General features: G+C 41.0%; 1 protein-coding gene across 4 annotated transcripts in view; it reads left to right on the top strand.

The window, feature by feature from the left end:
• The window catches only part of brsk2a (BR serine/threonine kinase 2a), a 158,781-nt gene that overhangs the window by 88,033 nt on the left and 54,734 nt on the right, over nucleotides 1-16,014 (top strand). For all 4 annotated transcript variants that reach the window (XM_027272573.1, XM_027272571.1, XM_019278603.2 and 1 more), the window contains exon 2: nucleotides 898-992. In XM_027272573.1, the coding sequence (XP_027128374.1) occupies nucleotides 898-992 (95 nt within the window). The remainder of the gene's footprint in view (nucleotides 1-897; nucleotides 993-16,014) is intronic.

The raw sequence follows: 16,014 nt of genomic DNA, 5'->3' as shown, positions 1-16,014 counted from the left end.
TGTAACTGTACACTCATTGGGGTATCCCTGCTTGTTTTCTGCATTGTTTATGGCTGATCATTTAACTAAAGATACCTGGGTACATTTACTGTGGCAAAGCAGGGGAGATGCTTTTGTGGTTTTGTAGCGAATCGCATCATTTACAATGTTTGTGTTTTGATTTCAAATCTAACGCCAATAGAGAGGTTTTTGTCTGTATGGATCTCAACAGACATGACTAGTATCGCGTATCAGACGCTCAAATCTCTCCCCATGCATCGATGTGTTTGTGATGTGAAGTAAAAGGGAATGTTTTCTGCTGGGTTGTTGAAATGCGACATGCTAATTTGCCCTCTTACAGTACAGTACTTTGGTGCGTTGTTGCTTCATTCTTATCATTTTGAGCTCCAGTCAATAATTAGTCCCACTCAACAACTGACCTTTGGCTTTGTAATGCCTGTTACTGCTACCTTTTATTGTCTGTTTGAGCTAACTCCACACAACTGCATCACAGCAGCAGTTTAGTACATTATAGGAATCAATAACACAAATGGCCCACTCACTTACTGCCTTTATGACTCAAATAAACCCCAGAGGGCAGTTAATTTAAACAACTGTCTACACTTCAGAAGACATTATCAGCATTCTGTATATGAGGTCACGAGCCATTTTACATCAGTCTTGTCGATGGCCAAAAAAACTTCGATTTCCTTCATATGTAACTTTAATTTGACACATAATGTGCTCGCTAGGGAACACATTATGCACTGTACATTCATTACAGTGCATAATTGCTTTTCAGTTGCTTTCTTTGTGTAATCTGAACACACATTGTCTTGCTATTAATCCTAAGTGATAATCCATCTGAAAAGTCTTTGACCTAAAATGTGTGTCCTCTGTGTCTGTTTGTTTTCGCAGGTTTGGTCAAGCTCGGAGTCCACTGTGTAACATGCCAGAAAGTCGCTATAAAGATTGTCAACCGTGAGAAGCTCAGTGAGTCAGTACTAATGAAGGTACGTTTATAACTTTCAGTCCTTTCGGTGGCTTTCAGGTTTACAATTTAGGTTATTAATCTGCTAACCCTATTGTCTACTCTTCTGAAAATAGTTTCTGTGTTCTTTTTTTTCTTTCCATGTATGTGAAGAAGGCAACTGCTCATGAAAAATATTATTTTAAAAGGCCCTTTATGTTGTAGTTTGTTTTCCTTGTTATCTATACCATTTTCTTTTATTTGTCTAGCTTTAACCAACCACATCGTGCCTGCTGAACTTCATTGCTCCTTTTTTCTGCTTAAAAACTTCATATGCAGTAGCCAGGTTGGCTGAAACAACACAAAGAGTTGGACTGTGACTAAATAGTGATGTCCCTGAAAGAGCCACCTCTATGACACATAAAAGTCTGGGCTGACTGCCAGCTCGCATTTCAAAAATCAAAATTAGAAGGAGTGGAATGCTTGAGTGGATTTAAAATTTCTACATAAATCATTTACTGATCTTGCAACAATGTTTGAAAATGAGTGATTTATACCATGATGAGCCTTGTGAGGAGTGGAATCACTAGCTGAGCTGGTGAGAGTGGGTCTTTAGAAGCAGCTGATTTTCACCCTTTTCAAATGCTGAACTGAAGCAGTCAGCTGTTTGGGTCCCCTGCCACGTGTCGGAGCATCCAAGAAACCTTGAGGTAACACAACAATAAAGCAGGTTTCTGCAACTACTCTACCCTCACACCAAACACTTTAAAATCTAGGGGGAAAATTTCCATTCCCACAACCCCCTTTTGAAGGATTTTTAGCCACAACCAGCAGCTCTACAGTTTGATTTATTGGTTTGTCAGTCAGTGCACAAAGCCCCCCGCCACCCTTTGGCAGCCATAGGAGGCTGATATTTATCATGGAGTATCCGTGTGTTTGTGTGAATGCATGAACAGATGAATGCATGTGTGTATGTGGATGCAGGGCTTGAGAATTCGCGCTTGTTTTTTTCTGATTACGTCTCAGGGCTCCTGCTGCGCAGCTCTTTTCAGTGTCCGCTCAAAATTGACATTCTGCAAAATTGGCCCTTGTGTTAATGGAATAGTTATATAGAAACCAAAGAGAGCAGGAAGATAAAGGACAATAAGACGCTGCAGCCTGAAAATTGTCTTTTACAGGACGCACGCAGAGAGGAGCGCCTGCTGTAATTGTTTGCTTATGAGCTGGAAAGAACGAAGTGGGATAGTTTGCTCACCGTACAGGTTATCTGCAAATGGAAAATCCCTCCGTTTTGCATTATTTCTACAGCAGCATCATTAGACTTTAGATGAAAAGCTCTCTGTGCTCGGATATTGCTGTTTGATAAACAGTCGGTATTAATCAGCCTCTTGCTGTGTCACCATCCCCCTGACTTTTTCTCACTCATTGCTGTCTTCCTCCGGCGTCGCTCTCTTTCTATCTCTTATTCACCTCAACGTGAAGTCTAATATTTTCATGAGGGAAAGACAGGTCATTTCTGTTGCCTCAGCACTGACAGAGGTATTATTAGTTGTAGCAGAAGTAGTCGCCAGAGCCGTTGTAACAAGTGACAGCGGTGGGGAAGGTAGCCGGATAATGTCCTAACCCAGGTGTTTCACATTTGGCTGTCCTGCAGAGGAAAATGATAGTAACAGATGCCAAACACTGACAGGTTTCCGACAGGACCAAGGCTTTCGCTGAAGCTGCAGTTCAGAGCCAATTACTGAACTCAGCCATTGTCACACTTCTCTCAACTACTGGGCTCTGGCGTGTGTGTGCAGGTGTGTGTTCATATATATGCGGACAGGAACTGACTTATATGGAAGCCAGGGACAACTGAGTTCCTCTGAAAGAGACAATTTTGTCTCTTGTAAGTTTGAGAGTGCATGCCAAAAAATCACAACCCATCCTGATTCTTTCACACGCAAATGAGTCTTTCAAATTGAACGCAGCAGTTAGTGTCAGCTTTGGATAACGTGCACAAATATGTGTGTGTGCTTGTTTGTTAATGTTGTGTGTGTTTGTCATCCCTTTGAAACTCAGGTAAAATTCAGTATTTCATCGGATCTGGAAAATTCACTGGTATGAGATGTACTGTAAACATGCGGCATTATTTTTGTGTCAGCATTTCTGTGTTCATGTACAGTGTTTGTATCGATTTCTTTGTTGGCCTCTGATATAAAGCAGCTTGATTCCTCAGTTATAGTTCAAAGCTGCTGTGCCAGTGTCCTTTGCACCTATAGTAAATTGAGTGTAAAATGAGTCATGACCTATTAGATCACACCGTTGATCGAGACACACTTGGAAAAACATCAGTCTCAGATTACATTCACTCCCCCCGTGCTGAGATTCCTACTGCGGCTGGACAGGTGTTTTCTGACTCAAATCCAGCCACTTTCCCATATTCCCATGTGTTGCACTCCACAGTCTGATGTGCCTGGTCTCCGGCCTGCCTGTGTGGCTGTCAGACTGTCAGTGTGATCGGGCTGCACTCTACTGCAAGGCTCAGACTGTGAAATGTCACCTTTTAATATGCTAATGTCTTGGGTCCCCATGGTGCTATTAGGGGAGAATCTGACTCTCCTGGACAGGTGTGTGTGTGTGTGTGTTTATGCGTGTATACCAAAAACACACATATATGCATGTGTACACACACATACAGGCCATACACATGCACACAAGAGTTCATAAGAATGTGCATGAACATATCTTCCATGACACACATCATCCCTCCACGTCTGTCCTTTCCACGACCGGCCTTGGGAGTCAGGGGTCTGCGGAGAAGAGATGACGGGTTGAATTAATTGTCTCAGAATGTCTGGCAGAGAGGTCCTTCGTTCACTCACTGTGTGTTAAACTTTGTATAACTAATGTTGAACTTCACAGCCCCATAGGCTATGACACATGCAGACCAAAACGACATTGAATTGTCTTGGGTAATGAATTCGTCTATGAACGTCTTGTCAGTTTGTTACCAGCGAATAAGCCTGGACTACTTCAAAGAGCAAGTGCAGGTTTTTTTTTTTTTTTTTTTCACTTCTAAGGAGAAAACCTAACAATGGAGTTAGTCGAATAATAATATGAGAGTCCGTCAGTGGGAAGTGTCTGTCATATTTAAAATGATAAGAGCAGACAGAAAGAGAATACACAGTATGTGCACATATGACAGTGTGTCAGCAGTCATTGGCGCTGAGGCCAAACAGAATGCAGTGTGTCTATCAGACACAAAGACAAGCCCAACCAACACTGTATGTGTGAGCGTGTGCGCATCTCAGGGGTTTAGTTAATGTTTCTGAAACTCAGCCAGCCCTCTCTCTCGTTAGGTTGAGAAAGAAAGAGGGAGGAAGGGCAAAAGAGAGCAAGACTCAGGAGAGAGATAGAGGTGGATATGCTGTGAGAAACCCTGCTGAGACAAGATAACACTGACGCTTTAGTAGGTACACTACTCACATTTCCTGTCAGGAGTGTTTTGTTCTTGAGGCATTATTGTGACATTTACACACATGGTATGGCCAAATCATTGCCATGTATATGATCACAGAGTAGGTTTTCCCTGTCTATTGTGATACAGGGGTTTTATATAGGATAAAGCTGCTTGCACACTCTTGAAAATAGAATATAAAAAATTAAATTCACACAATTGGCAAACTCTGTAATTGCTTGAGCCATGAGAACTCTTGGAAATAAAAACACTGGTCACAAGCCAGAGAAACCCTAGTTAGTAGAGCTGTGTATCTATTATAATACTATTATTGAAAAAATACCAGCACTTACCAATACCAAATGATTTCTCAGTACTCTCAGTAGTAGCCAAATTTCTAAATGTTGAATGTCTAAACACGTGAAGCCACACAAGATCTTTGCCTTAATGAAATAGAATTATAACTGACAAATGTTGTATTTTGAAATAAGAGCTATTTCCTTAATCAAAAGCAAGACTACAAATCTGACCAAATAATGTCCTGTTGGTACATTTATATTCACTTTAATTTTATTATAGTGGCAAAGAAAGACTTTGCAATGCTCATTTAGTTACTTTAATGCAGTGTTTATATGACTCTTTATTTCCCCTGCACTTGTGTGACTTTAATTGCATGATTCAATCAAACGGCTCTTCTTGATCTGAAGGGCACAGTGCAAATCCCCTGTGCAATGGAAAACTGTGACTCTTTTGTTGCATCGCCTCCAAACTGATGATCACGTCGACTTATGATGACATGGTGGAAAAATGTTACACTGAGTAGAATCTTGCCACTGCAGTCAACAGTGGTCTGACAGACTTTTCCTGAGAACAGATGATTCATTGTACCACATTTCATGCCATATTACTTATCATTATGCTGAGTGAAGCAACTTTTCTAATCCACAGTTTAGTCTCGGGGTGAGTTAAATTGTTGCTAGCCCCTAGCACTAACAACTAGAAGTGGGAGAAGGGTATCTTTAGCATGCAGCAGTTGGTAGTTGCTGTTGATGCTGACTCTGTTTCTCCCTCTGAGCCAGTGAGCTGGTGGCGGCTGCTGCTGTTGGGATAAGGACAACTAATTAGCCAGAGTGACTCTCTCTCCTCCTGAAGCAGCACAACTTCAAAGTCACTCTACTGTCCCCAAGCCCAGAGAGAGAAATGGAGAGCGGGAGCGGAGGGATGAAGTGAGGGATGAAGGGAGATAGAAGGGGAGGGAAGAGTGTGTCGTGGCGGGGAGGGTTAGAAAGGATGGTGAACATGAAGTTAGAACACTTTGGATAAATGTCTTGTGAAGCCGATATCTCTACATAGCTACGCTGTTTTTGATGGGTGGTTTTACGCATGGTGAGGTCACTTGTGGTTTGCTGACTCTGTCCTTGATGTCAGTCAAAACTTTCAAATGAAAAATTGGGGTAAAAAAAAGACAGAGTTTGGAGATTGAGAAGCAGGCAGTATAATTGCCCCCTGAAGCAAATAATTGAAGTGCTATGCTAAGGACACTGCATGTAAGAGTCGAGAACAACAAGGCAGTGCCACAGCCAGCTGCATCACCGTAGATAGACTGAAATGCAAGGATGAAAATCAATACTTCCCCCTCATGTCTGAATGTGTGAATATGAATGAATATGAATATAAGACTTTCCATAAATGAGGACAATGGCTCTTCTAATTTGTTTAAGCTATGTCAGCCACCTGTGGTTGTGGTTTGTATAGCAAACCATGAGGAAAAGTTTCATTTGGGATGACTGTGTGACACAATGGTGTCCAAGTTTTAAATGCATAGCATCTAAAAAAATAACAATTTAGGGCTAAAGAAGCAGAGAAAACCACAGAATAAAGGTTGAATACACCAACCGACAGAGATTGTGGTGGGCGGGTGAGGAGCAGAATGCCATGGCCACAGATGAATCACACAAGGTCTAATCTTGTTATCCCGACACCTCGCTGACAGCACTGTAGCTTTCTTTCTCCGCCATCTCTACTCTTCCCTCCTAATGATTATAGATTGGCTATTCTCCACCGTCTCTGTTGTGCCGCAAGTGGGTTGGATGTAGAAAATTTCTCCAACACGCACACACGCCTCTTTTAACTTTATGTTGTGTGCATATGTGTGCGCGTGTCTTTGTGTGCACGTATCTGTGCTGCAACAGAGACGACGCAGCTGCCCCTTGAAATAAATGGGTTTCATATGTTGAGCCCCTGTGCGTTGATCCATCAGCTTTATATGGCGCTGAGCCAGAAGCCAGGGCTGAGCACACAGTTTGATCTTAACAGGCTGACTGCACAGAAAGACTTCTAGCTGCTTTAAGTTTTGACACTTCTTTCACACATTTCCTACCTGTCGATACGATTGCATTCAAATCTTGGTTGAATTTAAATTCCTGCAATAAAACTAAATCATGAAATATAGTTGCATTACTTCATTCGGTCAATGTTGTACATGTACAGTGATACGTTTTTATTTTATCATACTATTGTCACATGTCTTCCCCCATAGGTTCCTGTAAGTACCTAAATAATAATATGGATTTCTCTGAACCTGTAAGGCCTTACAAAGCCCTTTGTCTGTCATTAGTCAATATGAAGGTCACTCAGCATTCTACATCCTAATTTGGTTTCCAATCACCACTCCCAAATCAATGTACTGTAGGTCCACTTTTTTCCCCAGTCTTTATTAAGTGTCGATGAAGCTCTGGTGAAACGGAAATGGGGAATAGATTTTACCTACAGGGCACAAGATGTTTGTGGATCGTGAAGTAACAACAGCTTTCAGCCCGACCTGTGTCACATCATGTTTCATGCTAAAAACCATTGAGTGAAGACACCAAACATTGAGTTTTACACAGTTTTGCCTGGTAGCTTGGGATCCAAAATATCCTAGGGAGAGACGTGTAAAACTGTTAGCGCTGCTTCTCACTGTTGTGACAAAGCTCATCAAACACACACAGCGCTGTTTGACTGATTTTACCTCTCATATGTCTTATCGAGATAAAACAGAGATGGAGTGCAGACGAAATAATGAAATGGAGAATAGCAGAAGACAAGATATAGCGGGATCCCCCATTGAGCTCGACAGGAGACAGACAGAAGTCTAAACTGATGGCACTTGTTTCTCCTCTTCAAAGGCGCAAGCTGCTGTGTTGTCAGATTGATGCGAAAGCTCTGTTTGCTTCTTTTTTTTATTATTTGTTGTTGCTTTGGTGTCGCTTTTAGATTTTTTGCTTTCCCTTTTGTGTGCGAAAGGCACATTTTATCCAATTCTTCTAACCTTAACTGGAGTGATGCTTTCATGGGGAGATCAGCAAAGTTCCTGCCTTTGTTTATTTCTTTGTTTTGCACTGGGATTTCTTACCTCTTTATATTATTGCCTGTGGACCCACTAAAGTGTATTTTGTTCATGTTTCTTCTCAGCCGCTGGGTATTGTGATCATCTTTTATCCATTTTGTTTGAGTAGGAACTGATAATTGAATAGGTACATCATGTCCCCTGGAGAGGAAAAAAGCTCAATTTTTACTTCCTGTCATCTTTACTTTATCATTTTTACCATGTTGCATAAACTTCCAGCCCTCCAGCTCAACATTTTGCCTATCAGTATGTGTTTGTCAGTGATTTTTATTCTGCTGTATATTGGCCTGTGCTCTGGCTTAATGTGAGATATGAACGTGCAGCACTTTGCCCTTGTCTTCATTAGCATTGCTGAATGCACAAATACATACAAAGCAGCTTTGAAAAAAATGTTTTTGCTGGTGTACTGTTGTGAAATTGTAGAAAAGAGTAAACATTAATATGATTCCTACTCAATCTTTGTGTTTGTGAAAGTGTGACTGGCACTGCGGTGGAGCTTTGCAATACTATTACTGATGGACAATGAAGCATGTCACTGTGTGTGACAACTGTCATCTCACTGGCAACGCTGAGATCTAGAGTCTACCATGGCATCGCTGTAACTGCCACTGCATATACATACTGTGTGTGTCTGCGTGCAAGTCACATATACCAGGAATGACACCATGAATGACAGCTCCATGACCATTGTCTAGTTGTTTAGAGTCAACAAAGAAACACACTCACATACACACAACTCCCCCTTAAGGTTCTGTCTGTCCTTTTGCTGCAGGATTGGGTCTGTAATAGTCTCAAACCAGACAGGCAGGGTTGTGGGGTGAATCACAGCTTGTGGACAAGTATGTCACAAAGGGCACTCACTTGCCTTCTTACACATAAATCACAGACTGTGTGTCCATAGAAATTGTACTTAGACTCAAACTGAAGACATTTAATGAGCCAACCACACTGCTGATCATAATGTTAAAAAAAAAAACATCTGGCATTTATAAACTTCATGTATGGTTTTGACATGCACTGATCTCTGCAAAGTGAACTGTAGTTCTTCAGACTATATTTTTACTAGAATATGAAGATGCACTTAAAGGATATATCCGTAAAATATGTTTTCCTATTCTGTTGCTGTGAAGACGAATATTCTGCCTGATACAAAGACAGTTCTATCTTCTGTAAATGATTATGGTAGAGGGTTATGTATGTAGTCATAGAGTCTCATCCAACTTTTCTTTATTCAACACATTCCTCTACAGTAGCTTTTGGTTATCACTAGCGTTAGACTTGAACGTTATTCATTTGTGAATTAGGCATAAATTTTGGTTGTTGCAAAATTGGCTCAGGGGTGGCAGTGTTAATGAGTTTGGGACAGATCCTGATGTATATTTGGACTCCAGCGGCCAATGTGTTGAACATCTAGAGCAAGACACTTTTAACTTTATCAGCTTCTTCATCTGCATCCCTGTGGGGATTGTTTGCTAATGACTGTTGTGTTAACATGCTGTACGTGGTATTCATATACAGTCCCATGAGAGCAAAAGAGTGTACCTTTTGTGTAACCCACACTTAGTGTAAGACCTAATTAACAAAAGCGGAAGCCAAAAGAAGTGCCTGATTGCCCTACTAGAGCTATTTTGAACTTATTTGCAAGTTAATTTAGTCTGTTTCAGTTGACCAGCCTTGTCTACTGACCTGTTGTCTGTCCAGTATTGACTCCTCCGTCCGACTAACTATTGACCAGGCTTATGTGTCAATGAATAGGCCATGTATTCATATGTGGAGATAATTAGTGAGTAAGTGAATCACTGTTAGCTAATCATTACTGCCTGCCTGAATGACTGCACTGAATAGTTTTCATTACTCATTCATTACTCACTTTACTTGTTTTCATAGAACTTTACAAAACCAGCCCCAGTGTTGTAGTTCATTTGTCTGCTTATGTTGAATTATACAGTCAAGTCACGTTTCTTCTAGTCTGATCAATCAATTAAATATCCGCCTAGTCTAATGTTTTTCTCCATATAAATGATCTTGTAATAGAACTATACTTTTACTAAACATTTCTGCTTTCAGTGAAACACTCAACATTTTAATCATCCAAATTTCCATCATAGGTATTTTAATTTAAGGCGGGCAGCAAAGGAAAGACATTTTTTGCAAGATAAGGCAGCAGATGGTATTTAATACAAATTTTCAGTTTAATCTTCCACTGCTGCACTTTAAAACAATTCTGTCTACCTTGCATGCAAATATAGGTGACTGTAGGTTGTTAGATTTACACTTTTATAACTGCTATAGATGACCTTCAGATCTAATCATTGCATTCTTTTGAGTGCTGTCTCTCCAGTGTGTGAGAATCAGTTCATTAATCCACATTTTCACATCTCCGCACAACCCAAGGTCACCTTATCAATCCACTCGTTTGAGAAACCTCTCGCTTAGGGAGTGAGTGACGGAATGGACAAAAAGTTGACAAAATAACACAAAAACACAGCTGCCAAAGGGATCCACTGCCTGCCTGTCACTGATAAATCACTCATCCTGCACAGGGTTTTTGCACTAACACATGCAAAGCTATTCACTTATATTACACACATAAACACAGCTTTTACCCTCTCGCCAGCATCCAACCCATCAACCCCAACACTAGATTTGAAGAGGTTCATGATTACACCCTTTGACCTAATGGTGTGGAGGACCTCTGCCATTAGACTCTATTACAACCAAGGTTATCCAGGGACATGTCTGTTAGTGTGAAATGATGTGGCCTGCCACTGGTTTAAGTGGCAGGCTGATGGATCTGTCAGCAGCACAGACACACATCTCGGACATTATTAGAGAGATAGAGTGAAAGAAACAGAGAATAAATAAACGACAGGAAAGGAGAGAAGGAAGGAAGGGCAGGTGGAGTGTTTGAATTGGTTTTGGATAGGACGGCGTAATGAGTAAGATTTGAAAGGGTGGGAGATGGATAAAGGATAAAGACTAGCGAGCTAGCAGAGACTATGTCCAGATCGATTTACATGTCTCTGGCATTGATCAAACTCCCCCGTGTAGGGAATTTACCTCCTTTTCACAAAGGATGACTGATACAGTGATTATCAGAAAAACCTGCTGTGCTGACTGTTTATTTATGTGTGTTTGCCTTTGCGCACATGCATTTGAGTGTTTGTGAGGTCCACAGGGTGGAGGGAAAAGTCATAAACAGAAAAAAAGATGAAAGTTAGAGGAAGATTATATTTTTTTTCTCAGTTCAACGACTTTGACTGGAAAGAAATCATACAAATCTGATTTTATTTTGTATTATGTTTTGCTCTCAGTGGGACTAGCTCAGTAGTGCGAGATAACACAACTACCTAATGCAGCAAAACCTGTTAAATCCATCACCCTGACCATGTCTCTGTCAATTTAAAATTTTTGGATAAGCAAGTTCTCCCAGGAATACGTTAATGTCATGCTGAAGGTAGTGGCCATTCCATGCACACTAAGTAGAGGAAGAGCACATAGAAGACACACCTTAGGATATGCTTGGCTCTTTGTGACTGTCTTTTTTCCGGGTTGTAAGACGTAGACTGTGCGTGTGTGTGTGTGTTTCTTGCCCTTGGAACTGCCCTTCTCCTGATTTCAAAGACTGACATGCAGTGCTCTACAGCCACTAAACACCTTACCATTTACATGCATGTGTGGAACGTACACAGATACACACATGCATGCATACACACCAGCTTGGCTACCCTCTGTTCCTGGCAGAAAACACCGATTCTGCCCTACTGGCTCACTGACCGACATATGGATGGATGGAGGTGGCTCGTGGCTTGCCGTGATCAGTGGTGTGTGTCTACAGTGTGTATGTGCATCATGCGTTAATGTGTCCACATGTCACAAGTATGAATGGATGACAAGCTGACTGGGTTTGTCACGGAGCCAGTAGCCAAGCTGTGCCGTCTCCTCCCCTTATGCTCACTGGCAGTTGGAGCCACGTCCCCCTCTCTTAAACCATTACCCCATCCATACCTTATTTCTCTGTCACCCATATGTCATCTGATCTAAGTATGTACTGCACACCCAGTTAACGGTAAAAAACATGAGCAAAAATTTGAAAAATAAAGAGTTTAGACCACTACAGTATGTCTTATTGGACATTGACCTCTACTACGACATTAGGAAAGATAAGGATTAGATGTCTGTTTGAGTAAGAAAAATTTTCTGTAAGATATCATACTCTGAATTGTACGTAAAATACATATTTGGAAAACAGAAATGTCATAAATTGATTTCACTGTATTACAAAATGGTTTGGAGGGAATTAAATCTTATTAAGGGTTGTAGAAAAGTCTACTCATTTGTGTTATTGTATGAAAAAAGACTGACATATGAAGAGAATGTCAGAATGGCAACTCTTTTGCCAAATTGTCTTCTGTTGAAAATATAATATATTAACTATAAATGTGGTGAATTCTAAAGAAATGTACACAATGCTGTGATTCAAGTTGAAAGATCAAGCAATGTTTTTTTCAATGTTAAAATAAATTCAGTGTAAAAAAAAAAAAATCAATGTCTCAAAATTCAGTGTAAACAGAACCAGACCCAACATCCTGGTAACCAGGGAGAAGCAATCAATCCCTGTCTCAATTCATCCAACATCCAGCCAATCAAGTTACCCTCCATTGGTCATGTGACACTTTTTGATGTTGAATTTTTTGATGTTGAATTTTTTTTTTTTTTACACTGAATTTTTTTACATGTCGAATTTTGAAAAACTGAATATTTTGAGACATTGATTTTTTTTTTCCTACACAGAATTTATTTTAACATTGAAAAAAAATCAGAGGGGGGAAAAAAAAAACACTTATTTTGATGCTGAAGAAATTCAGTATTAGAAATTCATATTCAAACTCAGATGGCACTGAAATATTTCCATAGTTGTTATCTGCCCTAGATATTTTGTCAGTCAGATGGAACAAAGCCACAGAGGTGCAGTGGTCTCCGGGTCCCTTGTCACATTCTTTTAGCTCTTCACATTGCCGCCTCATCAGCTCACCTGTTATGATTTCACTCTCCGTGGGCTGTTTGGTGCATGGCACTGCTTAAAAGGTTGTCCGTTCTTTGTGTTGTGTTAATTAGCAACAAAAGAGGCTCCATACTTGCGGGTGGGGACTGGCACTGCCACTCTGCTCCCTTTCTGTCAGTCTGTCTCCTCCACATTTCTCCTTTAGTTTTTTTTTCCATCGCAAGAGAATAACATGACCTTTTGTTTCATCCCACTTTTTTAACCATTCAGCAGCTCTTGCATGCACTGTAGCTCCAATGTTAGCATTTTTATTATTTTTTATCTGATGCACATGGCTGCCCTGTTGACTTTGATCCTCAGATCTCAGTATCAAGGGACCATTCACTGACTCGCCTGGGGGAGGTGACAGAAATGTCTGTGTTTTCCTTCTGTGTGCATGAGAGAGAAAGGCGGGAGAGAGCGCACTAGATGTAATAAGTGGAGAGTGAGAGATGACAGCGCCTGTGATCCAATATTTTTCCCTCTGAGATTTTTGCCTGGTTTCTGTGTTCGGCCGCTCTGTGACATGTGTGACATGAATCTAATCTCTTTGTGTCTTTATTGTTGATTGTCTGTCTCTGATCCTCTGTCCTCTATTACAGGACTCTTAGCCACGGTGATGAAACTATTGATGTCACCAGTTATTTGTTTGCTCGTCTATTCAGCCATTCAGATCCAGGGCTGTAATTTAAAGAATCAATAGGAAGCTGATGGAGTTATGCTAAACTGGCTTCCGTGACACATGTGAGCAACAGTGACTGCTTTGCCTCATTCTCAAGTCCTCCCAGTCCCCCTCTCTCGCATAGGCTTGTTACACTTTTCTGTTGAAAAATACGACCTGCAGCTGCAAATTACAGCGTGATTAAGTAATAAATCACATCAGCCGTACTTTCAAAGACGACATCATCAAAATTAAATTCCAGGGAAAAGAAAATGGTTCTCTAGCTTTTAATCTGAAGGATAAGAATGTGGTTTGCTTGATACTAAGATGTCATGTTTTATCAACCATCACACAGCTTAATTTTTGCTTTTTTATATATTGTGTGCAACCATCTTAGTTGTAGTTAACACCTTAACAAGAATCACCACTACAGTTACTAACAGTACTAACTTTTTGATCATTTTAGAGAACCAGGATATGACACTGATAGGAAACCCTGTGGGTCAAAGCATTGCCAATTAGACCATGCACTGACGTTTTCTGCTAATGATGTCCACTCAACAACGATAACCACCGTGCTTTACAAGACAAATTATCTCCCCATCCAATAGCCAATTTGGATTAGTGTCAGTCATGCTCTCTCATTCGACCTCTGGTTTCTGACGAGGTGTTTTTCTTTTTTAACTATTTCCTCTTGTTTGGTTTAAGTAAAATTGAGTGAATTGGCTTTATACTGCACTGCTGAAAACAAAAGAAAGAACCTGGGAAACAAGAAACATAAAAAGAGAAGGTGTGGGTTCATCTGGCCACCTGTCCATCTGTCCGTGTGTGTGTGTGTGTGTGTGTGTGTGTGTGTGTCCCAGCTTCTGCTAATAAAAGCCTAATGAAGTGCCACAGAGGTATAAAGAGAACTGTCCACACTCACAGATGTGAAACTTAATGAGAGAGTGTGAAGCCATGTACAGCAGCCAGGCCAAGAGAGGATGGCCACCTGGCATTTACTCTAGCATGAAGTTGTTGAGGTATCGCATGTGTGTGTTTGAGACTTTAAGTTGTTCTCGCTGTTTCTGTATTGTGCATGCATGTACTGTTTGCCCATGCACCGACAGAACACATAGCAACTTCCGCAGGTGAAGGCAGTCAATTTATTTGTCTGATTATTTAATAATCAGATAATTAAATGAAACTGTTGCACTCTACAGTGCTAGAAAGCGCAAGGGTTGTTCCACATATTTATACGCGTGTGTTAATCAACCACTAATCTTGCAATAAGCAGGCAGTTGTACAGTTAAGTCTTCACATTAAGCCTCATTTCTTTTATTTCAATTAAGTAAAAGAAGGCGCTTAAAGGAAGATTAGGTAGCCAGCTGCTGGCTCTGTAGCATTTTCGACAGCTCATCTCTCCCTGAGTCCTGGGCAGCATTAGTCTCTCTGCAGGGAGCCCCGCTGCCAGCGAGCTACCTAGCCTCCATGGGCGCATTCTTAACAACACACCTTAGCCTCAGGTGACAGAGTGGTAAGGGGTAGTACTGCTGATAGCGCTCATTAGTCTCTGGATTAGCCTAGACGTTACTCCCACTGATATGCCATGCTAATTCTAATTACGTATTTACCACTTAGACAAGTTGTGTGCCTGCCTTTAACACAGTGGTTCTTAACCTTGTTGGAGGTACCGAACCCCACCAGTTTCATATGCTCATTCACCGAACCCTTCTTTAGTAAAAAATAAAATGTGATTTTTTTACTGGTGCACAAAATGAACCGTGCATTAACATCACCTTGTTCAAATAACAAAACCAACACAGTGCATGAACTCACAACAACTTACCTCAGTGTGACTTCTGCTGTTGCCTTTGAGAGACCAGTTCAGATATGCGTGGCTTCACCTTGGCAAGTGCCAGTCTCATGTCATTTTCACAGCAAAGTCTGTTCCTTTTCTTAGTTTTTATGTCCAGCATCCTCGAAAACGATTGCTCACAAAGATATGTTGTAACAAATGGTATAAAAAATTCCAGGGCTGAGGCTCCGCCGAACCCCTGAGACCGACTCACCGAACCCCTAGGGTTCGATCAAACCCAGGTTAAGAACCACTGCTTTAACAGCTTTATGTTCTCCCATGACTTTTTCTTGGCTGCAGCTTCAACATCAGTTGTGCTTGTGTCAAGATAGGGTGCAATACCTACCTGAGCTGACAATAATCGACTGTTTTGAAGTGAAAAACAACGTGAGAGCATAATTAAGGAGGAGGAAACTGATTTTATGCACAGTCAAGCAAAACCAACTTTGTGGGTGTTTAACAAAAACATATTCAGCCTAGCTGGCGAATCGACGTCATTCCACTTGAGTGTTCATAAAGCTAAGCTGCGATGACGTGTGACGTTGAAGCAGCGTGAAGGCTGTCACAGGTCAAGTGACAAAGTGAAATTGACTTTGATGCGACAGAGGAGCCTTTACCTCGCACTGTCCTTTCATCTCCATCATTGTCAGTCGTGGATAGCGACAGAGAGGGTATAGAGGAGAGGATGGACAAGCA

Source organism: Larimichthys crocea, chromosome XXI, assembly GCF_000972845.2.
Source record: "Larimichthys crocea isolate SSNF chromosome XXI, L_crocea_2.0, whole genome shotgun sequence".
NCBI lineage: Eukaryota > Metazoa > Chordata > Actinopteri > Sciaenidae > Larimichthys > Larimichthys crocea.
The sequence above is the reverse complement of the archived record's forward strand: the minus strand, read 5'-3'. Positions and strand labels throughout refer to the sequence as shown.